The 25090-nt window shown below is 32.3% G+C and overlaps 6 protein-coding genes across 24 annotated transcripts in view; 3 read left to right on the forward strand and 3 right to left on the reverse strand.

The window, feature by feature from the left end:
• The first annotated feature begins 64 nt into the window (after positions 1-64).
• Positions 65-2841, forward strand: LOC124432796 (ATPase ASNA1 homolog). 3 transcript variants are annotated; one of them, XM_046982029.1, is made up of 7 exons: positions 65-206; positions 388-761; positions 848-1056; positions 1283-1379; positions 1500-1650; positions 1742-2050; positions 2123-2841. In XM_046982029.1, exons 2-7 carry the CDS (start codon positions 637-639, stop codon positions 2240-2242), a joined length of 1011 nt encoding a protein of 336 aa, XP_046837985.1. In that variant the 5' UTR covers positions 65-206; positions 388-636; the 3' UTR covers positions 2243-2841. The 3 variants fall into 3 exon arrangements, with proteins under 3 accessions (XP_046837985.1, XP_046837983.1, XP_046837984.1); XM_046982027.1 differs by having other exon boundaries at positions 142-328; XM_046982028.1 differs by having other exon boundaries at positions 142-301.
• On the reverse strand, positions 2830-5001 carry LOC124432792 (2-amino-3-ketobutyrate coenzyme A ligase, mitochondrial). Of its 2 annotated transcripts, none has more exons than XM_046982009.1 (7): positions 4632-5001; positions 4338-4543; positions 3967-4253; positions 3696-3898; positions 3416-3549; positions 3147-3324; positions 2830-3048 (listed from the first exon to the last, which is right to left on the reverse strand). In XM_046982009.1, exons 1-7 carry the CDS (start codon positions 4651-4653, stop codon positions 2894-2896), a joined length of 1185 nt encoding a protein of 394 aa, XP_046837965.1. In that variant the 5' UTR covers positions 4654-5001; the 3' UTR covers positions 2830-2893. The 2 variants fall into 2 exon arrangements, with proteins under 2 accessions (XP_046837965.1, XP_046837964.1); XM_046982008.1 differs by having other exon boundaries at positions 3416-3608; positions 3692-3898.
• On the reverse strand, positions 4411-7786 carry LOC124432793 (NAD-dependent protein deacetylase sirtuin-2). Of its 4 annotated transcripts, XM_046982011.1 has the most exons (7): positions 7509-7786; positions 6285-6536; positions 5866-6222; positions 5591-5786; positions 5326-5518; positions 5147-5248; positions 4411-4543 (listed from the first exon to the last, which is right to left on the reverse strand). In XM_046982011.1, the coding sequence occupies exons 1-6, from the start codon at positions 7645-7647 to the stop codon at positions 5174-5176; spliced, it is 1212 nt and encodes a 403-aa protein (XP_046837967.1). In that variant the 5' UTR covers positions 7648-7786; the 3' UTR covers positions 4411-4543; positions 5147-5173. The 4 variants fall into 4 exon arrangements, with proteins under 4 accessions (XP_046837967.1, XP_046837966.1, XP_046837970.1 ...); XM_046982010.1 differs by lacking the exon at positions 4411-4543 and having other exon boundaries at positions 5121-5248; XM_046982014.1 differs by lacking the exons at positions 4411-4543; positions 7509-7786 and adding an exon at positions 7244-7426 and having other exon boundaries at positions 5121-5248.
• Positions 7787-7799: 13 nt separating this feature from the next.
• LOC124432794 (secretory carrier-associated membrane protein 5A) lies at positions 7800-10323 on the forward strand. The gene is made up of 8 exons (XM_046982015.1): positions 7800-8013; positions 8352-8618; positions 8792-8855; positions 8921-9049; positions 9124-9280; positions 9352-9453; positions 9635-9761; positions 9871-10323. The coding sequence occupies exons 1-8, from the start codon at positions 7957-7959 to the stop codon at positions 10030-10032; spliced, it is 1065 nt and encodes a 354-aa protein (XP_046837971.1). The 5' UTR covers positions 7800-7956; the 3' UTR covers positions 10033-10323.
• Positions 10324-11386: 1063 nt separating this feature from the next.
• On the reverse strand, positions 11387-14390 carry LOC124432789 (DNA helicase MCM9-like). 6 transcript variants are annotated; one of them, XM_046981996.1, is made up of 12 exons: positions 14107-14390; positions 13887-14028; positions 13657-13818; positions 13454-13579; positions 13276-13382; positions 12985-13201; positions 12808-12883; positions 12557-12714; positions 12073-12452; positions 11903-11981; positions 11772-11831; positions 11387-11682 (listed from the first exon to the last, which is right to left on the reverse strand). In XM_046981996.1, the coding sequence occupies exons 1-11, from the start codon at positions 14199-14201 to the stop codon at positions 11781-11783; spliced, it is 1593 nt and encodes a 530-aa protein (XP_046837952.1). In that variant the 5' UTR covers positions 14202-14390; the 3' UTR covers positions 11387-11682; positions 11772-11780. The 6 variants fall into 6 exon arrangements, with proteins under 6 accessions (XP_046837952.1, XP_046837951.1, XP_046837950.1 ...); XM_046981995.1 differs by having other exon boundaries at positions 11387-11710; XM_046981994.1 differs by having other exon boundaries at positions 11387-11715; positions 14107-14388.
• Positions 14391-14509: 119 nt separating this feature from the next.
• The window catches only part of LOC124432795, a 62541-nt gene continuing 51960 nt past the window's right edge, over positions 14510-25090 (forward strand). The window contains exon 1 of one of the 8 annotated variants that reach the window (XM_046982020.1): positions 14510-14730. Coding sequence is in view for 1 of the 8 variants with exons in the window: in XM_046982025.1 (XP_046837981.1) it covers positions 23869-23905 (37 nt within the window). In the remaining 7 variants the exon portion in view is untranslated. Of the gene's footprint in view, positions 14731-14779; positions 16583-17394; positions 20400-22246; positions 23906-23939; positions 25065-25090 lie in introns of those variants that run through there. The other 7 variants (XM_046982023.1, XM_046982016.1, XM_046982021.1 and 4 more) reach the window with 7 other exon arrangements.

The following is a 25090-nucleotide window of genomic DNA, read 5'->3' on the forward strand; positions in this document are numbered from 1 at the left end:
TGAATTCTGCGATAGTAGTAAAAATTTTATAATATATAGTTTCGACCAATAAAACGCAAGAGTTCAGATTTGGACTAATTTTAATTATCTATTGTTTTTCATGGGATGAATGCGATCACATGACTAATCACATTTGTATAAAAAACACGCACATTATTTTATTTCTAATAGCTTCGTTAATTACTAGAAAAATCTGTCAATGCTAGGTAAAGGTGGTTTACCATACTATTATCTTTTACATGCATGCCGTCTACAGAATTACTTGCAGACGTGTAGTATTATTTGATCATGCTTAGTTGTGGTTAGTCGTTAGTCAAAACGAATAACGGTGAGTACTAATTTTTATTTTTGAAAATTTCTAATCATAATTTTTTTTTTATTAATTAGGAGAAGGAGAATGTCCAATGATGAATAATGATTCTAAGCTCATCTAATACGTTAAGAGAGCACACGTTTGTATTTTAAAGTAACACTCGTGAAAATTATTCTTTAGTCTCGATTCATCGAATGTAATAATTGGTTCATCTAAGTTCATTCATCTTTTTGACTGCAATCTTTAGTATTTCTAATCATTTTTTGATTAATTTATATGACGTGTATAGTTTTCCAAACATTGTAAGATTTATAACAGTAAACATGAATGCAAATGATAGTGAACAAACGGAGCAATATGAACCTTCTATTAAGAATATAATAGAACAACGATCTTTACGATGGATTTTTGTCGGTGGTAAAGGTGGAGTTGGGAAAACAACATGCAGGTATTTATAATTTTGGAATTGTGCATGTATTAATCCTAGAGACTTCACTTTACTCCTTTATGTTCATTCCTCGTTTTTTCTTTCAGTTGTTCTCTTGCCGTTCAATTGTCAAAAGTAAGAGAAAATGTTCTTATTATCTCTACAGATCCAGCTCATAATATCTCTGATGCCTTTGATCAGAAATTTAGTAAAGTACCTACCAAAGTTAAAGGTTTCAATAACTTATTTGCAATGGAAATTGATCCAAATGTAGGTATTACCGAATTACCTGAAGAATACTTTGATAACGAAGCAGGTTTGTATAAGCAAATTAGTATATTTTTATTAACGCCGTGCATGTTATGCAAGTAATGCAGATTAGTAGTAAACAGAATAAAGGCCATGCGTTGCTAAAGTAAAAGTGAGAGATTTTTCCAATCCGTCATTCATCGATTTACTTTAAAGCGGAGAGATTTCTCTATTCGGTTGGCTAAATGTTAATATATCTAGCATTATATTATTTACTAAGAAGTGAATTTTAGGTGGAGAAGCAATGAGATTGAGCAAAAGTGTTATGCAAGAAATTGTTGGTGCATTTCCTGGTATAGACGAAGCAATGAGTTATGCTGAGGTCATGAAGTAAGTTTTCATTTGTTTCAGTTAAGTTTTGAATTGTTTCAGTTGTTTATTTGTTTCAATATTTAAAGTTATATTTTTCTAATGTATTAAATCTATATATCTGTGGATTAAAATTTTTAGATTGGTAAAAGGAATGAACTTCTCTGTAGTAGTATTTGATACTGCACCTACTGGTCATACTTTAAGATTACTGTCATTTCCTCAAGTGGTTGAAAAGGGATTAGGAAAACTGTTGCTTTTAAAAATGAAAATTGGTCCTTTCATTAAACAGGTTTGTTAAATAATAGATGATGTTTCATATGTTAAATATTAAAAATAGCTCTTTTATGTTCCATTTAATATATAGATATATATTATTTTAGCTTAGTTCTTTATTGGGAATCACTGATTTCAATATGGATACTTTTTCAAATAAAATGGAAGAAATGTTAACAGTTATTCGTCAAGTCAATGAACAATTTAGAAATCCGGAACAAACTACATTTGTTTGTGTGTGTATAGCTGAATTTTTGTCACTTTATGAGACAGAAAGACTTGTACAAGAATTAACAAAATGTGGTATAGATACACACAACATTATAGTAAATCAACTTCTTTTCCTAAAGGAAGGTGATGTTCCATGTAGACTTTGTCTTGCCCGGCACAGAATTCAAGATAAATATTTGGAACAGGTAGATTAATTATTTTAATATTAATATATGTATATAACAACTTTTTTTTATGTTATCCTCTTTTTTTTCAAGATTATGGATCTTTATGAAGATTTTCATGTTACACGTCTACCTTTATTAGAAAGAGAAGTCCGTGGTGTACACCAAGTTAAAGAATTTTCTGAAAATCTTATTAAACCATATAAGCCTTAACACAAATGTAATTAATGGGATTATAATACACATAATCAGACATATAATCAGAAAATTTGACAATTTAGATCTCATAATGCAAAAATTTGTATAAAAATTTATTTCTTATATTTCCATTATTCATATTATAATAATCTGATAAATTCATTCTTTGTTGCTTCTTGTAATAAATCCTACGTATAAACGTAGCAGTTAATAGATATGTAAGAGCTTTTGTGCATTCTCTATTATTTGCGTGAGGTGTGTCTTATGAATAAATATATACATTTTGTAAGAAATAATGCGTTTATTACAAATATATAGTTTATAAGACAAATAGTTTGAAGACATCTAATATCGTGTATTATTTACTTAAAACACTTCACGCAAATATTGGAAAATGCGCCATAAAATTTCGATATAAAAGATATTAATTACATAGAACATAGAATATAGAATATGCATTTGTATCTTTTATATCGCATTATTACGATTAATAAATAATTGTGATTTTTATCTGTTGAATTTATATCTTTATAATAACACAATACAATGTTATTTTGTTATGTTGAATATGTATAATGCACAATGACATAAATTAAATTTAATTTCATTTTCAATTAGGAATATTTATTTAACATTCTTTTATGGTAAAAGGACAAACTATTATTATTATATGACAGATAATTTTTTTCCAATATGTATAAATGCATTTACAGCTTTATCTATATCTTCTTTAGTATGTGCTGCACTTATTTGAACTCTTATTCTTGCTTTCCCTTTTGGTACAACAGGATAACTGAAGCCAATGACATAAATTTCTTTCCCTTTAAAGATAATTACAAATCAGATAAATGATACATAAAAGTGTATTAATGTTTATATGGTTTCAAAAAAATATGGTAAAAAAATTTTATTCACATACCAATCATTTCATCAGCAAAAGTTGAAGCTAGTTTTGCATCTCCCAGCATAACTGGACATATAGGATGATTATTACCATTGATTGTAAATCCAGCAGCAATCATTGACTTTCTAAAATGTTCAGTATTTTTTACTAAATTATCCAAAAATGTTGTATTAGATGTTATTAGATCCATTACCTATAGATAAGAAGTTCTCATTTGAATTTATTTATTATTTAATTATTTATAATTTAATATATTATATTAATATACATAATATTTTATATACTTTATTAGCTGTTGCTACAACGGGTGGTGGCAAAGAGTTTGAAAACAGATATGGCCTACTGCGTTGTTTTAACAAATCAATCAGTTCTTTCTTACCAACTGTGTAACCACCTGCTGCTCCTCCTAAAGCTTTTCCTAAAGTAGAATTAATAATATCTATACTACCTACATGATTGAAATATTCTTCAGTCCCTCTAAAATTAGATTAAATTATATTAAACAGATAGGTAAATCCAATATTGATCGGGCTATTAATTAATATAAATTATCCACTCACCTACCAGTTTTTCCAAAAAATCCAGTTGCATGACAATCATCTACAAATGTAATAGCATCATACTTTTTTGCAAGTTCGATTATATCCGATAGTGGGGCAATAGTACCATCCATCGAAAAAACTCCATCGGTCGCGATGACTCGTAAACGTGACGTGGAATTTTCCTTGAGCTGTCTTTCTAAGTCAGCCATGTCTCTATGCTTGTATCTTAATAAAGAAAAATTTTTAAAAATTTCAGAAATCGTCTAATTTTCGAATTTATTTTAACGTAATACCTGTATTTCTTAGCCTTGCATAATCGAATCCCATCGATGATTGAGGCATGATTGAGTTCATCGCTGAACACTGCATCTTCTTGTATAAGCAAAGCTTCGAAGAGACCAGCATTCGCGTCAAAACAAGATGCATAAAGAATTGCAGCTTCTCTACCATGGAAAGCTGCTATCTTTTTTTCTAATTCACAGTGTATCTCTTGCGTACCACATATAAATCTAACAGAACTCAAACCAGCTCCGTATTTATCTAAAGCGACCTTAGCTGAGGCGATTATTTCCTTGTTATCCTAATTACATTCAATACTTTGCATTTATTTGCTTTTATTTATCTAATTTAAAAAAAAAAGAAATATCAAAATATTTTATTTTACCGCCAAACCTAGATAATTATTTGCACAAAAATTTAAGGCTTTTATTCCATTTTTTAATATGATCCTTGTTCTTTGAGGCGACACAATTATCCTTTCACTTTTCCAAGTACCAGCTGCTTTTATAGCTTCTAATTCTGGTTTTATGAACGTCACCAAAGAACTCGAATTAGCAGATTGAATTCCTTTAATATTACGAATTTTTACAGCTGCAAAAATAAAGATACGTTTATAAAATTTTCACCCGATTTTCGACAATCATCTTTACAATTAAATAATTAGTTTAACGAAACAAACTTCTATCAAGTATTCGGTACATTTTCCACGAATCTAATACAAAATTCTACTGAGTTTAAAATCGAATGAATAACAGATCAGACAGAATAAAACTAAACAGAAACCGGTTTAACAAGTTATTCATAAATTTTATAAAAAATATATATCTAGCTTCTTAGTTTTATTACATCTTATTATTTTTTTAATGTTGTTCAATTTTACTATATAATTGAAATGAATGGATTACAATACAAATTTATTTATAAATTATTTTATATTTTAAATAAAAAAAAAAAAAAAACAAAGTTTTATATGTATTAGTTTTTAGACAACATTCATTTTCGCGGTCAAACTTAATCGATAACTGGAATAGTACTCGATGAAAAAGAATTTGTATCGTAGAGGGCGTTTTAATGGTTTTTTTTTTGGATAGAATCAATAAACAAATCTACAAAAATGAAATAAAATAATTATATTAAAAGAATTAATATAATAATACTTGACACAATAAACATTAAAGAATCATTTTACTTTGCCTGTTACACATATATTTATACAATTTTTTATGAATTCTTAATATTCGAATTTTCTGCATCTAAACGTTCATGTTCTCGTTTTATCAATGCTTTCAATTCTTCCTAAAAAAAAAAAAAAAATCAAATTAGTTCTAATTTTGCATCGCGTATATAATTGTGGACAAGTACAAGCTACATACACCCCAACCAAGTTTGTCAGCTAACAACTGACAACCTGTATCACAGTCACCTAACCAAGCAACATCTCGTCCGGAATTAGAATTTTTGGAGTCGAAGATTAAACCTTGTCTTAAACCTAAAAATCTGGACAAACGATCTTGCATACCTGCTTTTTCTTTATTTATAAGAAGACGAGGACAGGAAGGCCGTACTCTTGAAAAATTCAAATGAATTTAAGAAACATAATTAATATAAGAAAAATTAATGCTTTAATATGTAAAATACCTGTCAATGAGAGAGGCGAAAGGTTGAACTACCAAACTTGATCCCATAATAATCAAGAGATCAGCATGTATAAAATCTCTGTCAGCGAAATAATGGAAACGTTCGGGTAACATTTCTCCAAAAAATACCACATCAGGTTTTACTACACCTTCTTCGCACTCTTCACATTTGGGTATTACACTTTCCAATATTTTTTCTGTTAATTGATTTGAAATATTTATGTTTATTTATCTATTACTTCATTTTATATTCATATAATAAATAAGATTTATCACCCTTCATCCATTCAAGTGTATATGGTGCCCTACATTTAAGGCAATGACCAGTATGAAAAGTTCCATGAGCTTCTATTAATTTTTCTGCTGGCAATCCAGCAATTCTTTCTAATGTATCAATATTTTGTGTATAATGCCGCAATAATAAACCTTTTTCCCATAAAAGACGAATAAAATAATGGCATGGTGTAGGTTTAAATCCTTCAGGTAACAATTGCTTTGCAAGGGTAAAAAATGGTTCTGGATTCTCCATAAAAAAATCTAATTCAAAAACTGCTTGAGGATGTGGTAAATTATATTTTTCTAAATTATGATAAAGTCCACTTGAAGGTGAACGAAAATCTGGAATTCCTGCAGCTAAAATAAATGAATTATATTATCTTTAAGCATATAGTATAATTAAAAAAATATGGACTTACATGTGGAAATACCAGCTCCAGCCATTGTTATAATTTTACATTTTGGATTCTGTTTTATGTAATCTATAATACCATCTATGGTTAATTCTTTAAGAACACCTGAACATGACTCTTGTTCGGTGTCCGAGTCATACAACTTTAATTTCTGAATTAAATATTTGCGTATTTTTTCCATTCCTGAATCTTCTCCCTCTGTCTCTGTTTCGGTATTTTCTGAAGAAGGGCCAGGTTTGTCTTCATCTGGATTATTGTCTAATAAATATTAAATAAGTATATGACTAACCTTTAAAATAATACTTTATTGTATAATGATTTTTTATATAAAGTCTGTTTATTCTCATTAATATATATAAAATAAAAATCATCTGATCATAAGAATATTTGCTTCACATAAAATATTAAATGAAGAAGTTAAAATTAACATGACAATAATTTATTAAATTAACTCCTAATTTAATAATAGGATGCTATCTGTTTGTTGTATATATGCTATTAAACTATAATGATAAAATCTTATATAAATATATATAACATTATATATAACATTTAATAAATTTTTAATATTAATAAGTAAAAAAACGAATTAATATTAAATTTCTAAAAGGAAAAACAAAGATTTAAAAATGTCGAAAATTGTCTGATATTCATTTGTTTATTTACTATGCATATTTAGATTTAGAGGATATTTGAATGATATTAATCAATTAGAATAACAAATAGATAATTACATGAATGAAAAATAAAGAAGTATAAAGCCATAATTTCCAACAAATGTTTGAAAATTGAATTGCTGTAAATACTTTAAAAATTACCTTTTTCCTGTTCATCATTATGCTTTTCCATATTATTAAATTAGAAAAATTCGATAAAAATTGTGTGGATATAGATTTTTCTTTATATAAGAGAAATTATTGAATAAAAAATTCAAAAACTTCAGAAATATATTTGCTTGAACATACACATCATTTAACGACTACAGTAATGTTGAAGTACTCGACAAAAAAATAGAATATTTATGAATAATATTTTTTACGTATTGTCATTGTTTGCAAATATTTTTTATTTATAGCGAAAAATGCGGTAGAAAAGTTCTGCGCATCGAATGGAATATAATCACGCATGTTCCACGCATAAAAAAACTAAACTACGCAAATACAGTGCTGCCAGGCAATACGTAATTAAAGAACTAGCGAGTGTTGATGACGAAGGGCTATATAATCTTACCTATTAATCTATTTTTCAAATTTCGCTTTTTGAATATATCTATTTTGATTAATTGAACGTATAATAAGCGAGGGGAAAATAGCAGATTAAAGTGTGAAATTTGAAAATATCGAAATCCGGCGCAATAATAACCAATCATATCTGATTGCTAACTAACTTCACTAGTTCAAGACAGTTCAAGAGAAGTCACGAGAAAGCTATTATTGGTTGTCTCTTCTCACTATCTTTTTTTATTCTCCGTCTCCTGCATTGCGAATGTATATGAGTTAACACACTAATAAAAGTAGGGATTATTGCAGTCAAGAATCTGACATGACGTGTGTAACCGCAAAGCGATGGATTGTGAAGTTTAGTCTGTCCTAAGATAAGATTATTTCCGCATTATTAATTCATTGTATAATTTTGAATTGTTCGTCAAATAACGTTTCATTAAGTACACGATTAAAAAATGTCAGGTTTCGACGAGAATCCATTTGGAGAACCTACTATTCACGATCCTTTTTCGGTAAGTACATAGAATTCCATTTCTGTCATAGCAATAGTGAGAATTATGTATGTTCAATAGAAACATTTATAACAAAACAATATTAATAAGATATCTATTATATTTTTGATTTTCTATTGGTATCTTACACCGCGATGTGAATCTATTAAATTAAGTCCTGTTATTGTCTAATTTATTTTCTTTATAGATAAATATTTACATATGAGTATTTTACCGTACGGTGCAATATTTACATGCTTTAATTAATAATTATCATGCTTATATTAATTTTAGATATTGCATTTAAATTGATTATTGCTATCGAAAATAATTGATCCTAATATTATATATTTTTATAGGATCCTGCAATAAAAAGAGCAGTTGCTTCAACACCTGCTAATAAGGGCCTCGAAGACTATAACCCTTTTTCTGAGCAAACAGTAACACAAGGAACTGCACAAGTCAGAGGTGCATCAAATCCTCCTATTTATGGAGGAATAGGAGCAACACAGCAACCAGCAACGCTTCAACCTTCAAATCAAGAAGCTCCACCACCTCCATATGCGCGTACTCCACAGCAAACAGTGAATGCAGCACTTGGAAGCACATTATCACCTTCTACAGATGTAAACACACATCCGAGATTAAATTGGACTACGAAACAAATTTTGTAATGTGTTATACACACATAATTTCACATTTTTTTACAAATTTTTGAATACCGATTTAATCATTAAATACAATCATTTACTTTAAGTAAATTAGTTATAATTTCAAAGAAATATGGTATCTATTGCAGCAAAGAACTGATGAAGAATGGAAAACAAGGAGAGAAGAAGAGATGAGGAATACTTCATATTTTCGTGAGTATCTTAAAAATTATTATTTCTTAAAATTATTCTATAAATTACAAATTGCAACATTATAGCAAGGCGAAATAATTGGCCACCTTTACCTGAGAGATACTGTTTTCAACCATGCTTTTATCAAGATATTGATGTGGAAATTCATGCTGACTTTCAAAAGATAGTGAGACAGTTGTATTATTTATGGATGTGTAAGTTCATTTAATGTGCTTTTTAATATTAGTGGAAAATATTAAATATATATAAAAATTCTTTTATATTACAGTTCATGGCTTAGTATTGTTTTTGAATGTAATTGGTGGATTTGTCTTGATGTTTCATAGTAAAATCTTTTCCATATTTGGTCTTGGTATCCTGTATCTTATTTTGTTTACACCATTTTCATTTCTTTGCTGGTTCAGACCAGCATATAGAGCTTTTAAGTAAGTTTCAACAAAAAAAAAAAGTAAATTTTTCTAACTATATATTGATTAACTATATTACTTTTTTTTAGGAATGATAGCTCCTTCAACTTTATGGTGTTTTTCTTTGTTTTCTTTTTTCAATTAGTTGTTACAAGTATACAAGCTATTGGTATACCTGGATCAGGCACATGGTAATAGATATATATGTGTGTGTGTGTGTGTGTGTGTGTGTGCGTGTGCGCGCGTGTGTGTGTATGTGTGTGTGTCATTTTTTATTAATTTTTATTATTTGAAACATTTTTTAATTGCATACTATTATATAATATATCAGAATGTAAAATATATGATTTTAAAGTTTTATTATTTTTTCAGTGGAATAATAACAGCTATTTCTGCATTTAACTCAACTGCAGCAGGAATTTTTGTTGGAATTCTGTTACTTTTCATTGCTATTGGTTTTATCTTTGCAGCAGGTGGTGATCTCCTTTTATTGACTAAGGTATATTCATTATTTTTAAGATTATATTTATTATGTTTAAGATTTATTGATATATATCTAACGTTACACATATTTCATGTTTTAAAATCATTATGAGGATCATTTGCAGATTCATCGAATTTATCGAACATCAGATGCAAGTGTATCAAAGGCACAACAAGAATTTGCTACAACTTTCTTGCGTAATGAACATGTCCAAAATGCTGCGAGTAATGTAGCAGCTACCGCTGTTCGGACACAGATGGCTAATGCTGCTCAGCCACGTTATTAGGAATATCTTAAATTAAAAATATCATTTGGATCGAAATATATCCTGCCTTCATATCAGAAAATTCATAAATCTCCTATGTTTGTTTGCATGATATTTTGTTATTATTTTATTGAATTCATTAATCTCCATTGTATTACAAAAGCATATTCTTATAAAGAAGTGATATAATATGTGAAATTATGTTCATTTCACATTTATTGTATGTATTTTATTAATAAGGTGATCTATACAATTTATGCAGAAAAAATTAATAATTATAAAAGACAAACAATGAACATTTCCTAATCAAAATACGCTTTTTTTAATATCAACATATTTATTCGACTACTTTTAACCGTAAATTAGATTACTAATTATTACATGTATTAGATTTTATACATGGGAAAATTCATTTATATGCACTGATGTAGATTTTACAAATTGATTTTTAGAAAATTTTAAAATCAAAATGTTTTAATGACTAAACGTGTCTACATGATAGGTTTTTTAGATTATAGTTTTTAGATTATTTTTTTTGTTTTTATGAATATTATATGTTGTTTTTTATTTCTTCATCTATTAAATTTCACACATCTGATTTGCATCCTACAATATGAGATAATGAAATGTAGACTTGTTTTTCATTGAAGCTACACATTTTCATCTAACATAGAATTTAGTGCTTGTAATTAATTAAAAAGAAAAATATTTGTAATTTACTTGGAATTTTACAACATTCTCATAAAAGTTTATTACATTGATCTTCAGTAGAAATGACATAGGTTGCTGTCAAAGATAAAAATTAGTGTAAAAAATAGAAGAAACCTTATAAGTTTTGAAATTTATTCACTATTATTAAACTAAATAAATAAGTAATCTAATTAAGGTAAAAATCCATCTTTTTAACAAATCTGAATGATACAAAATAACAGTTACTATATTTTCTTATTTAAATCAATCATTTTAAAAAATTGTTATACTTGTTTAATTTATAATTAATTATTAATTAATACTAAGATTTATTGTTTATTATAAAAAGTATAATTTGTAATTAATGATACTTTTTGGAAACATTCAAATTAATATTTTGTGGCAATTAATAAAAAACAAAGCTCCAAAGGTCTATATATAAACGATTTTATTTCTCAATAGGTACTGAGAATAATATAAAATACTTATGGATAAAAAGTAGGCCATGAATATTAAATTGCTAAACTAATATGCTTATGATTCTGCCTTGAATTATTGTATTTTATTATAACACTTAAAATTTTGAAGATATAAATTAATCGAATAATAATTAAATGTATATATTTGTGTTAGAAAATTAAATATAAAATGTCAGACTAAAAATATAAAAGCGTCATCAAAATCATATTCATAAATTCGTTATTTAATATGCATTTAATACATTATAGGAATGATTTTAGTATTTGCAAATCAAGAGTTTTCAATATCTCCTTTCCTACAATTATTCATAAAATATTTTAATATTCGTAACTACAAAATTAATCTGTGTTATTATGATTGTATCACATTATATGAAATTTACCTCTGCAATGATATGTGTATTTTGGATTAGTAGGAAAAGGACATCCAATTCCCATATTACTTTTAAGAATACCAGTTAAATCTGCTGCAATTATAGCATCCATAAGTTGTACCTCTGATCTACACATTAATCTTGCATGACCTTCAGCTAATCTACATTATACAAATTTTAGTATATAACTCTTATTTTCCTATAAATTATGTATTACCTGATCAAGCTATCTAAAAGTCGTACGGTAGTTCGTTCTGCTCTTCTTTCTGGATTCGATCTATGGTAAAGATAAGTTGCACTAAGAACTTTTTCTGCTTCTAGTGTAAGAATTGGTTTCAATGTATGTACATGTGCTAAATACTCGCGTAAACTTTCCTCCGTCCATAATCCTTCTAATTTTACAGAATCTATATGTTGCATTGTATCTCTGAAAATAATAATTTAGTGCGTATGTTAAAATTGTTTCAAAGTTATAATATTATCTTAAAGTAAAGTACTAATTTAAATTATTTTATTACGTTTGAGCTTCTGTATCATTAAATTCATAAGCCGCTTTTAAAATATGATCAGATGTCATTTTATCCCATTCTGGATTTTTATTGTCTTTGAGAAGAAGGATTAGGTCAAATCGCGATAAAAGGGGATTTCCCAAACGTGTTTTCCACTCTTCACCATCTACAAATTGGCCTCCATCTGGATTAATAGCAGCAATAACTGTACATCGAGAATTTAGAGTACTCACTAAACCTGCTTTGGCAATTGATATTGTTTGTTGTTCCATAGCTTCATGCACACATGCTCTGTCATGAGAACTCATTGTATTAAATTCATCAATGCAACAAACACCTCCATCAGCTAATACCAAAGCACCACCTTCTAAATGCCAACCATCTGTATCCTATAATTTTAATAATATTTTTATTTTATTTAATATCTTATCTAATATTTTTTTGAAACATAATATTTAACAACTATAAATGTTGTTGAAATATGTAAACTCACTTTGACAGCAGCAGCTGTAAGACCAGCTGCAGTTGTACCAATACCAGTTGTAAGAACAGATGTTGTTGATAATCTAGAGGCAGTACGAAGTAATTGAGACTTCCCAGTTCCGGGATCACCAATCATAAGAAGATGTGGCTCACCTCTGACACGTGTACCTATACATTTTTATAAAATTTATTATGTTCTGTTTGAAAAAGTTTATCTTCATTTAATTCTATGAATTTTTTAATTATGTTATACAAAATCACCTGATTCATTTGTTTTTGATACACCACCAGCTAAAACAACAGCTAATGCTAATTTTACTGTATACATTCCATATAGCTGAGGAAAGAGAGAAATAGACAATTGTATCTTATTTTAACAAATCATGATATTTTGTGCACTTTATAATATTCTACTTAGAATGTATTCAATTTGTATACTTGAGGACAAATTGATGCAAGTATATTATCTCTTCCAATCAAAGGATCATTTTCATGTTGCTGCCAATAACTTTTAAAAATGTCTTGCATTTCTTGATTGGAAAATGTTATGTCAGTTATTTTACGACGTATTGAAATACTATTCGCTATCATTTGTGTTGTTGCTTCTGCCTGCCGTCCAGCTGATAAAGTTCCCCATTTACGTACAACTACCCCACTTCATATACAGAAAATATGTGGTCAAACAATATTGGCTTTTATCAATATTATTTATAAATAAAAAAAAAATACCTAATCTCTAAACTATCTCCTGGCCTGCATTTATCAACTAAATCATCCAATAAAATTATTTGTAGTCCAACCATATAAGACTTGTTTGTATCCTTTTGATTTTGTTCCTATTAAATAAAATATTGAAAATAAGAATGTAAAATGAAAACATTAACTTTCTTATTGATTATGAACTTACTTGAATTTTTATTTCCTGATAATCAGAACAATCATCTGGTTCTAGATTTGTCAAAGTTTCTATCTTCTTTGCATGACATGCTTGACATTCCTTAATACTTTGAAACATATGTCGTTCCCATTCAAACTAAGAAATAAAATATTGTTCATTTGATTTAGTATAATGCGAATTACATGAAATTTATCTAACAAACAAAAAGCTACCTTGATTATAGATACATATTGACACTTTTTACATTTGAATTTTTTTTTAAGTTTTATGATAGAAGGTTGAGACGTTCTAACTGTGATTCCACTTGTACAAACTAGTTCACCAATCTGTCCGTGTTGCATTGTTATAGGAACAGCAGTAATTCTGATATGAACCTAGCCATATGTATAATATGGATAAAATATGAAACATTTCAACATAAAATATTCAAGTATGTAATTACCAATTTCTTTACAACTTGTTGTGCTTTGGCTATTTTTTCTTGAGCTTCAATTGCTGCTTCATCACATAAAGGTAAATAATATCTAGGATAGCGCAAGATTTTTTGTGCATTTTCAGGATCAGCTTCAAATAAAGATACAAAACTGCAAAAATATTTTGAACGTTTCCAAAATCAAATAATAATAAGAAATATTTAATTAAAAATATGATATAGTTTTTACTTCACATAAATCGGATAATGCGCATATTCTTCCACAGCATTTAATATTTGTTCTAATCGAGATGAATAATGGTTTATTAAATAATCTTGCAACATTGCCAAGGGTTCTGAAAAAAATATACCAATAAATATTTAAAAATAAAACAATATTTATTAAATGGATAAATATCGTTTTGTTTATATCTTATAAGAAACTTAGAACACGTGCATGTATTCTATAGACTGCGACAGCAGCGCTACAGTTGAATTTAATAAGATTTTCACTTTACTTTTAAGAACATACAAATTGTTATATTAAATATTAAAAAAAATCATTATGTTATGAAAAATATAAAAATATCTAATTTATAAATATTTCATAATAAAACAATATGTAAGTTATTGTTCATTACCTTATATGTATAAAAACAACAAGATCGCGTATTGGGAACTTATTGCGCATGCGCAAATACTTTTTATTTCATTTGTTTAATTTGAAAATGTGTAGTTCTTCAACTGTTACGACGTAGATATCTTCGAGCTTCTTCTGCTACGAACAATTTTTAAGAAAATTTTGGTGATTATTTATGGTGACTTTGAAAGGTGTTCTTTTGTATTTTTGAAGAGACAGTATAACAAGAGAGAGGTAAGTTAAATACATCAATTTATATTATATAAAATCTTATAAAGAAAAGAAGTTCAATTTTTATTTGATTCTTTCGTATGTACATTGCAGATTATTCGTTTGATATGTTTTACAATTTTTTTTCCTTTGATGACTATACATAAATTATTGATTAATTTTATTCGAAATATTACATCGTATTACGTATTATTAACGAATGATGTGTATAAGCGTAAACGTACATGCACTTATAAATGCACATAAGCACATATATGTTAAAACAAATGCAAAAAGACAAAATAAGAAGAACGGAAGGTGATGGAGATGAGAATAAGGGTTTGACCATTTCTCTCTCATAAGAATTTTATGTCCCGGCTTGCTCTAAGGTTTAATAATACATCTCTAGATCGTTAATCACTGTGGTGAAATATAATTTAATACCTCATCGACCGAAAGCCGACCTCTAAAAATGACGAATGGCCGGAAAACACGCGGCAAACGCTCTCGTTCCGCCTGAAACTACTTCTTCCTCGTAGGTACGTGCAATATAACGTTATATAGCTTATGTAACGTTAAATAATAAGGGTTAGGTATTCAAGTTTGACTTTTTCGTGGTAACTTCCCATTCAATTGTGATAATAATAAATGTATTTTCTCTCACAATTACAAGATTGCTTAGATTCGTGTAAATTTGATAAGATCTTAGAAATAATTTTCTCACATTTACACGTTACTATATATTGATCTTCTCTGAGTTTCGTGTAGATGGATATCCAATTACATCAATAAAAGAGACTGATACGCTTACATAGATAGTGCTACATCGTCGTTTGTTCCAACAAAGTCTTCGTATTTCGAAGTTGAATATGATATGCGTCTAACCGCAAATAATTTCTTTCGGTGGTTGGTTTACTCAGTCGAGGTACTCGATCACATGGCTGATGACGATCTATAGTATAGCAAATCTTATTTAACGGGTGATCCAGGTGTATATCTATCCATCAGTATGCGACGCTTTAGAACTTGATAAACGACCAGTACAATGATCTTGCGGCTGTGTAGTTTGACTGATATACGGTAATAGTATTGCGTTTATATCCTGACATCTTCATATCAATGTTAATAGGTTCGTGAGAGATAGCAAAGTTTGAATTAAAAAACCTAGTTAGGAATCGAATTGTTTCATGCGGGAAACGATCGTGTGCACAGAGGTGTGGTTCGTATCGTCGGTAAAGAGATGTCGGATCATTGGATAATGATGGGATGTACCGTTCCATTCCGTTCGTTGCTCGTAATCCCATCCTCTCTGGCACAACAGTCATCATGTCGTCGTGGTACGGATCACTTAGGGATCATTAGCTTTATGGTGCTTCCGTATGGCCATTCGTGCGTGTGATTTCGATTGAATGTATTTCACGATGAATTTTGTGACCTTTGAAAATTTTTAATTCCTTTTTTCTTTCTTTTTACTTGGTTTCTATAATGTCATTGTGTGACAATTGGGAAGTATTTAGATTACCAGAGAATAGACAATATATACTGATAATGTGTACTAATGTAATTTTAGTAAAGTTTGTACGTTACTATGGGGAAAGCGGAAATTTGCTTTAGAGAGAAATCACTAATCGTCAATCGAATGTCGAAGACCTTTGATTATATCTGCGGGCTTCTCAAGACCAGGATTAATTTGGATGCCACGCGATACCTTTGGATGCATATTATGAGCAAGCGGGTATTCAGCTTGTAACGTCATGCCGTGGATGAATATCTCGGATATAGTGTTACTGTGTATTTCGTTACCACTACACACCGGATGTGTTACGCCGAGCTCGAGAGTCGTATATACAGCGTATCAAGCGGTAACCGGTAGTCGGTGTGTACTACGATGTTTGTCTCTCTCTCCTCCCTCTCTCCTCCTTCTCTCTCTCTTGCGCGCGCGACATCGTGTATTCTCCTCCCTTATGAAGGACGGCTTCGGCTTCCGGCCCTTCCATTCAGGAATATCATCTTACGCGTTTCCTCGTGATTCACCTAACTCTCGAAACAGGCTGTAATCAAAGGATTACCACGAAGTGTTCCTATGTGTGGCCTCTAACTTGAGTCTTGCTTTGGACTGGATGTGACTACTACCTGGAGCGTAAACGCTTACGAACATACCAATTCCCTTAAAACTGTGTTCTTAACGCATCTATGTAACTCGTTTCACCATCTCTGATTTTATTGTGAGTTTAAAAAAGAGGATAGAAAAGTAGGAGCAGATAATTTTTATATGTTAAATATCTATTGTTTATTTCAACGAAAAAAGATTTTTGTAATATATTATGTACTATTTTCAAGTTGCCCCTTCAAGTTTTCCCTTCTAAACGTAAATATTATCGTGGGTACCTTTAACACAGACTAATTATTAATACAGACACTTTTTTGATATGCAGATACATTTTGGAAATTGTGATTTAACTCATCGAAAATGATTTATTCTGTAACTAATCACATTTAATCGCATTAATTTTAATCCGTTAATCCTTTGCGATAATCCTTTGCGTAAGAATTATTCTGAATATACTTTAATAATCAAATATTTTCGAATGAAATGATATAACTTGAAATTAGTATCTATCACTCTGTATGTGTGTTACAATATATATATATATATATATATATATATATATATATATATATATATATATATATATGTACACACGTATCATAAGGTAGCTCATATACGCTATCTCGTTTACGTTGGCAAATTCTTAAATACGAAAGAGAAAGGAACCGAGAGTGAGAAAATGAGAGAGCGAAGGAGCAAATATTTGTCCAATTAGGGAAACAATAACGCTATTGATTGTCGGTCAGAGAGTATATGTAAAAGAAAAAAAGAAAGAGAGAGAGAGAGAGAAAGAGATGCGGGAAATGAATCAACGTCGTTAACCTAGGAATGCGCTCACGTGGTATTAAGATTTTCACTGACGACTTACAGAGCTTTTCTAATTATATCACGATAATGAGATACGCTTGTTACAAGGCATGCGATATAATTAGCTGCTACGTAAAAGAAAGTTTTATATTTATATTTTTTTTTGCGAAAAATGCAGAGTTTTAAATATGAAAAGAAGAGGAGAAAGAGAAGGAAAAGAAGGTAGGAGGATCGCAAGAAAAAGAAGTTGGCGTATATAAAATAGAGATTTCTTCTTCGATATATCGTTAAGCTTCTTCCCATTACTTCGAGGAATATAGACGTTTTGCGTCAAATTCTTCCGTCGTCCATCGCTACGTGACTGACGTTTTAAGCTTTTCCCATGTAACATTATATGTGCCGATAGCGAAAATAGAACGGGATGGCATTACGGCGAACGGAACTCTCGTATCATTTTTCACATCGATATCTCGCGGATAGTTCGACGCGCCTGGCGACCACCTCAACTTTGAAAGGGCTCGAAGTAGGGCCTCTGAAAATTGCAAAGGCAATACCGGCCAACGCGCGTACGCGTGAAAACACATCCATCATTCCCTAATATTCTTTGGACTTTAGAAAAATATCGAAGGTTTAGAAATTTTCTGATGGCGCGAACGATCTCATTGGCAACGATGATTTTTATTCGTTGTAAATATTTTTCCTTTTCTTTTTTCTTGTTTTTAAAGCCTTAAAATTACCTTTAAGAGTGCCCTTGGTTTTAAGAAACTTTGTGAACCTCTTGTTCATGATCCTCGGTCGAAAATATTTTTTTTTTGTCCTCATAAGAATGTCGATCGAGAAGAGCCCTTAATAAAAACTTTGTTACTTTCTTAATGAGTTTTAAGTTTTTTATAATTAATCATGCGAAACTTATATTCCATGATCGAGTCAATCCCTACTAGCGTAATTCATGAATTTAATAAAAACCATCCGTTATCATTAAAGAAAGGAGGGTACACATTGAAACGGTAATTAAATTCACCAGGTCTTGACATTAAATCTGGTTCATTTTTTTGTCTTCATCGTCATTGTTCGACATATGTACATTATAATGTAAAAAGGTGAATTTAAAAAGAAAAAGAATACTTTTTGCAATGGGTGTATCATCCTATCGATTAACTTTTAACGAAGTTTTACTTTTTTAAAAGTTATCACGTTGGGGATATATAATATATAATAACAAAAAAAGAAAATAAAATAGTTTTTCGTTGGATGAACAACTTCGAGTTTAGTTAGATTCGTATAGTCGATAATGCTCACAAAGGATAATACGATGCAAGAGACGCGTGTGATTTGGCCTCTTTCACGCGTGCGCGTTTCTTTCTCTGTTTTTCTCTTTCCACTTCTCTTTTTCTCGGTCTCTCTCTTTCTCTCCCTCCCTCACTCACTCATTCTCTCTCTTTCTCTTTCTCTCATTCTCTCTACCTTTTTTCGTCTCATTGTCGTTGGTTGGAAAAGAATTGCGGGCCACGGGTCAACGAGGGTGGCACCATTTCTATTCATCCCGAAAAATAAAGGCGGATCCGATCGAGGATTCCAATGGCCATGAATATTTTATCTGCATAATATCCCGCGTCTCCACTCTGACCCTCCCACTCTTTCTTCTTCTCTTTATTCCGTTAGTAGTATCGCATAGATGATCCGGCAAAAGTTCCCGCGAGATTCGAAACTCTTATTGTATTTGAGATATATAATGTGGACACATTCCTAGGGTTTTATTTTTCTCCTTTTCCACGAAAGTGAGATATCCTGATCTCGCTGTCTTTATTTATCCACAAGATTACAGAAAATAAGCTATTCCCATATGTAATCATTTCGATATTGTACAATCATCTTCGAATATACAAATATTCTGGCTCAATTTGAGAAAGAGGAAAAAGCGTAAACTAAAGGTAAATTGGCTTTCGCAGCGTGTCCAACTAAAAAAGTGAAATGAGTATGATTTTCTTTAGGAACGTCTTTCATTCATATTTGGCTCATCTCCAATGAAAATAACAGGCATGTGTTATTGGCCGGGGGCATACACTACACGGTTTCCGTCCACAAAGCTCCCCTTGCAACGTGAGTCGATCCTTTCGGTTTCCACGCGCGTGCAGGATCGCACAAAAAACTCACGATAAGATGACACCGTACCATAAGATGGTGTATGAGTATATGTACACGTACACGTGCACGTGTACATGCACTCGATGAGTGTCTCGAGTGGGTTACATAGGGAGGGAGAGGGGAGAAAGAGAGAGCAGTAGCTCGCCGTACTAATAGCGTGCCTCCTTTTGCACGCATAGTGCGTTAGAGTCCGTTAGACTGTTTTGTAACGCGTGCGGCCCCTACACGCTCGAACCCACGTCTTCTTTTTCGTGTCCTCTAATTCCTCTTTCTCCTCCTTCTCTTGCTTCTCCTTCCTCCTTACTACCACCTCTTTTTCCTCCTCTTCCTCCATCTTCTCATCTTCTTCTTGTTCTTCGCGATCTTCGCCACAGACGACGAAACGACATCCTCCTGACTCTTCGTCTTCGTCGTTTTGTCTTAGTTTATTGTTAGAGAGACGCGTAGATCCATCACGAACGACCGGCGGATCTTAGTACGACGTCCTCCTCCTGCCTTTGGTTTTCGATATACTTCTTCGGCGTTCCGAAACTTCTAAGAGTGTCTTCTCTATCAAGGGATCAGTGATTTTCACAGAGTTTCTATGTACAGTGATAAGAGCACGTGAGTCTTCTGTGAATTACGTGCGAAGGTAATTAAGTAGGAGAAAGTTGTTCAGCGCTTGAGGGATATCTTAATTTGAGTTGTGATCGAAGGAATGCCAAGCTCTACGTAAGATGTTCGCGCGTGCCGCGTCTAAAAATAGAAAGAATAAAAGAAGCAAGGAACGAACGAATGAAGGAAAAGAAAGACAATCGTATTGATCTTTCGAAAGGGCTTTTGGAACGACATATACGATGGATTGATTAGAGGCTACCGACCGCTTTCAATTTCGTTCGATAACTTTTTGCCATTGCGTTTTTATTGTACCTTTGACAAATTTTATTTTATGAAATCAACGATAAGAAAGTTAGAGGTGAACGTTGAGAAATCGATCGAAGTGTGCAAATATGCAACTCGCTTGTATACAACGATTAAGCCGTTACATGTTAACACTTTGAGGTTCTTCAACAGTGTCACTGTCGACGACATAACCGTTTTGCCGAAGGTTATTGTTAGAGAGAGGCCGCGTGGACGAATTTGTAGACGAGCTTTGCGAATTTATTAGCTCTGAGCGCGTTGCGTTGCTCCTGGCAACCTCACGCGTGCTTTTCCACGGAGGTGTTTCTCTTCGATCATTTATTTATTCATTCTCCTTTTGTTAGATGTTTAAAATATTCTCTCGACGTTGTTTTAAGCAGTCTCTTATTATATTGAAGATTTAAAAGAGAATGAATATTTCGCCATTGATTAATGAAATAATAAAGTACTCGAAGTTTCATTAAATAACATCGGAGTTTATATACGTGCCATAATTTAAAAGGTACTTTTGAGGTGGAATAGAAATTTTGTTCATCCGCCACGGGATCGTCGAAAACGTGCCAAATTTCGAAGTCCCACGCGAGTAAAATTGAAAATCAGGGCTCGGCGAGGGTAAGAGCAACGTTGGGATTTTCTCTGTTATCGCACGAAAGGGCCATTTCGTTTCTCGTCGGATGACGAGAAAGAAGGTAGGAGGGAGAAAAAGTGGCCTAGTGCCGACCGATATAGGCCAGTTGTATCGAATGCTCGAGAGAGAAAGAGAGAAGGATGGAAAGAGAAGAAGAGACGGAGAATAAAAAACGAGAAATTAGGATTTCGAGGATGGGGGAGGAATTGGGAAACACGAAAAACCAATCGCAGGGGTACTCTAGAGAGACTCTCAGGGAATAGTGGAGAGAAAGAGAAAAGGATAGAGAGAGTGGAAACCGGAAGAACGAATAGCAGGACGACGGGGTACAGGGAATGGTTGGAAGAGAGTGGCAACGAGGTGGAAAATGGGTGGCACGATGCAACAGTCGTCCTTTGAACAAATACGTTTGTGTCGAAGCGTATTCGCTGGAAAACGGTTATGCAAAAGATCGGACTAGGACGAGAAGCATGGGTTGGCGTTGGAAAAGAGAGCAACGAAATTCGTACGCCCGAATTACGTGTGCCCAATGTGTAAATGGTATTCCATCGATATCCAAATAGTTCTTTTTCTTTCTGTTTTTTCTCTTTCTTTTTCCTCAATTATATTTTTCCTCTATTTCGACTCCCTTCGAATCTGTTTTCTCGGAGAAGTTTCATTGTTCTGTGGAACTTTATTTTATCAAAATTATACGGAAAAAATTATTAAGGAAATTCTAGACGATCTTGATTAAGGTAGAAGAAAATTGCTTTGCTCATTTTTCTTCCTAACTAGCTTCTTTTTCTACAAATATTTAAATATATAAACCAGATAAGATACTCAGTAGATTAGTTTTAAACCTCAAATGTTCACATTTGTTTTGAGACACTATGTTGTAGAATATACAGGAAGAAAATGTCGTACAAAAAGAACGGAGTACCTTATGTTGTCGTAACAGAGAATGAAGTGAGTCGTGCTTGCATCGCGATATCATGTCATCCATCGTGCTTACTGTTTCTCTTCGCGTGCATTCGCAATTTTATATCGTTGAATGTTGTGCGCGCGCACTGAAAGAAAATCTACTAGGCGATAAATCAATTTCACGTCGAGACTGCAAGTTATGACGTAATAAGTAGCAAGGTGCATACCGACAGGAAGAGAGAAAAAGAGAAGAAAAGAGAGGGAGAGAGAAAGAGAGAGAGAGGGAGGGAGAGAGAAATGGAGAGAAGGAACGTAAGCCGTAGTCCATTGGCCGAGTGCTTTCGCATTTCTGAAGTAGAAAGCAACAATAAATTGCATAAACGACATAGCAAGCTTTATGGCTTTGTGCTGTTTTCGAAATTGCAAACGGTCGTCACGGAACTTTTCCCTTTCACTAACGGTGTCACGTTTAAATTGATCGACGCTTTAACTTCCCACTCTCGTTCACCATTTTGCACGTTGTATTTGTGATCGACGCTCAAAAAAAAACAAAAAACTATAATTTTTTTAACGTTTTTCATTTTAGTTTCTTTCGTTCGTCGACGAAGTAAGAATATTTAAGAAATTTGTCGAGCGTGGAATCTGAATGAAAAAATATTGAAACGGCGAGGAAGATTATGCTCGATTAAACGTAATCAGTTTCTTCTTGCCTGGTCGCAGGTGCATTTCGAGAAGAAAGAAGGAAATCGAAAAGAATCAAAAAAAAAAGGAATGTCGTACATTCATGAAATGAACTAGAATCGAGAAATGGAAAAAGGACAAAGAGATAGCCGTATTCTCTTGAAAATTGGTTCACCGATTAAGGGTTCGACGAAATCCATAAAGCAAACTGACGACATCTTTCTAGATATCTAAGAGACTGTGGATGTACGCAATTTCAAAACCGTTCTAGCTTGAGTTATTCTCCTCGTTCTCGTGCCAGTACTTAAGCTTCTCGTCGCACCATTTTCGTTTCTATTCTTCGCTCTCTTTCATCTCCAAAACCTTAATTAACTTTGGTGATTATGTATATCCTAGGACAGAAGGGCTTTGCTGGTTTCGTTGCGGGTGCTTCTGTTTTTGCCAGTACCGGTGCTACTGCGTTGAGCGAAAAAAAGTAAAGAGAGTGTGGGAGGTGACTAGAGGATCCAAGAGAGAAAGAGAAAGAGGGAGAGAGAGAGAGAGAGAGAGAGAGAGAGAGAGAGAGAGAGAGAGAGAGAGAGAGAGAGACATAGTTAAGACTTGCATCGTGTGCACTCGTCGCAGCTCCGTTCGTACACTTTCGTTATAAATAGCTTGCGAGCGAGGAACTACAAGAAATTTGACAGTTTGTGACGGTCCCTGGCACAGAAACGCGATACTATGTTTGTCCAAAGACGTTCGTATAATGTTTTCGTTTGGACAACATTAAAATCAAAATATTTCTTCGATTCAATTGGGGTTCGTCAAGAAGATATAGATTAATTTTACATATTGTTACGATCTTTATTTTCCCTTACGATCTTGCAAATAACCGACGCGTTAACTAAAGAACGTGCACCTGTGCGTTTGGATTTTAATTCGCTTCGAAACATCTCCTTATTCCAAAACAAGATAACCGACGTTCACGCATACCAACAGCTTCTAGAGATTTATGTATCTACTTGGAACGACTTTCACACTGTTAGACGGTAGGCACGCATGTTTCAACCCTCTGCTCTTCTACCCTTAACGGAACCCTTGAAAATGGCACTTCAGTGGCACACGAGGCAACCCCTCATCGTCTTTCTCTCGCTCCGTAGCTTAACAAGGGGATTAATTAATAATACCTTTCGGGGATAATTTGCGAGTCTCGTCTCGCATCAACGTTGTCATTGTTTCCGGTTGATGTCTCCTTCTCTCTTCTTCCTTCTCTTTAGTTTCCACCGACTCGACTCTTTACGCGACGCGTCAAAAAATCAAGCAAATGTCACTTTTTACAAACACAAATTCATGCCTCTTCGAAAAGCCCGGGTCTGAGGAAAAAGATGAAAGGAAAGCACCGTTAAACGGTGCCACTTTACAACGGAGAGTTACGCGTTTAAGGGCTTTAATTTGTGGCCCGAGACTTTTATACCTTGAATTCGAATCGTTGAAAAAGAAAGCTAGATATAGATAAAGAAAGAAAGAAAGAGAGAAAGAGAAAGAGAGCTTTTTTCGTTAGTTTTTTTTTTCGAACCACGCTAATTGGAATTAACCTTCGTGATTCTTTTTCCCTTCGCCTCAACGATACTTCGAGGAACTTTTCTTTGAAAAGCCGGCAAAAATTCGAAGAACTCTTTCGAGGTTCGATATTCGTATGATTCGTTTTTCTTTAAAAATCGTCCTTCTCCAATGGCCTCGAATCGATCTCGGCGATCGATAATTCAACGCATAGCGTGTTAGGTATTTCTTTTATCCACTGAATGTAGGTAAGCGAAGGAAGCGCGGTATGTCAGTGAAAAGACCATCCTTTACGACGGCAATCGCGCGCGAAATGGATTCTATCGTATCACGACGAACATTCTACACGTTCAATTTAACGTTGTGCTCTCGAAGAAATATATACCAGAATAGATAGATAGATAGATAGATAGATAAGAGAGAGAGGGAGAGAGAGAAAGAAAGAGAGAAAGAAAGAGAGAAAGAAAGAGAGAGAGAGAGAGAGAGAGAGAGAGAAAGAGAGAGAGAGAGAGAGAGAGAGAGAGAGAGAGAGAGAGAGAAACCAAATAATTTTCCATGGCTTTTCATTCGACACATCGTTATACTGGCAAAGCGAATAAAAGAATCGATAGCTATTCGAAATTCCTTCGAGCGCTGAGAAATTAGTTGGTAATTAGTGAATTGCGATTAGATTT

Source organism: Vespa crabro, chromosome 1, assembly GCF_910589235.1.
Source record: "Vespa crabro chromosome 1, iyVesCrab1.2, whole genome shotgun sequence".
Lineage (NCBI taxonomy): Eukaryota > Metazoa > Arthropoda > Insecta > Hymenoptera > Vespidae > Vespa > Vespa crabro.

Coding starts and splice junctions, on each gene's coding strand:
- LOC124432789 (XM_046981990.1), bottom strand. CDS start 14,201: ATGTTGCAAGATTATTTAATAAACCATTATTCATCTCGATTAGAACAA. Junction 14,029..14,106: donor CATTATCCGATTTATGTGAA/GTAAAAACTATA, acceptor ATATTTTTGCAG/TTTTGTATCTTTATTTGAAG. Junction 11,716..11,771: donor CTTTTAGATAGCTTGATCAG/GTAATACATAAT, acceptor TGTATAATGTAG/ATTAGCTGAAGGTCATGCAA.
- LOC124432792 (XM_046982008.1), bottom strand. CDS start 4,653: ATGTACCGAATACTTGATAGAA. Junction 4,544..4,631: donor GTACCGAATACTTGATAGAA/GTTTGTTTCGTT, acceptor TTATTTTTGCAG/CTGTAAAAATTCGTAATATT. Junction 3,325..3,415: donor TTGTAGCAACAGCTAATAAA/GTATATAAAATA, acceptor TCTTATCTATAG/GTAATGGATCTAATAACATC.
- LOC124432796 (XM_046982029.1), top strand. CDS start 637: ATGAATGCAAATGATAGTGAACAAACGGAGCAATATGAACCTTCTATT. Junction 762..847: donor GTTGGGAAAACAACATGCAG/GTATTTATAATT, acceptor TTTTTCTTTCAG/TTGTTCTCTTGCCGTTCAAT. Junction 2,051..2,122: donor AAGATAAATATTTGGAACAG/GTAGATTAATTA, acceptor TTTTTTTTCAAG/ATTATGGATCTTTATGAAGA.
- LOC124432794 (XM_046982015.1), top strand. CDS start 7,957: ATGTCAGGTTTCGACGAGAATCCATTTGGAGAACCTACTATTCACGAT. Junction 9,050..9,123: donor GTTGTATTATTTATGGATGT/GTAAGTTCATTT, acceptor TTTATATTACAG/TTCATGGCTTAGTATTGTTT. Junction 9,762..9,870: donor ATCTCCTTTTATTGACTAAG/GTATATTCATTA, acceptor GATCATTTGCAG/ATTCATCGAATTTATCGAAC.
- LOC124432793 (XM_046982011.1), bottom strand. CDS start 7,647: ATGATTGGTTATTATTGCGCCGGATTTCGATATTTTCAAATTTCACAC. Junction 6,537..7,508: donor TTTGAAAAATAGATTAATAG/GTAAGATTATAT, acceptor AATATTTATTAG/ACAATAATCCAGATGAAGAC. Junction 5,787..5,865: donor TACACTTGAATGGATGAAGG/GTGATAAATCTT, acceptor ATCAATTAACAG/AAAAAATATTGGAAAGTGTA.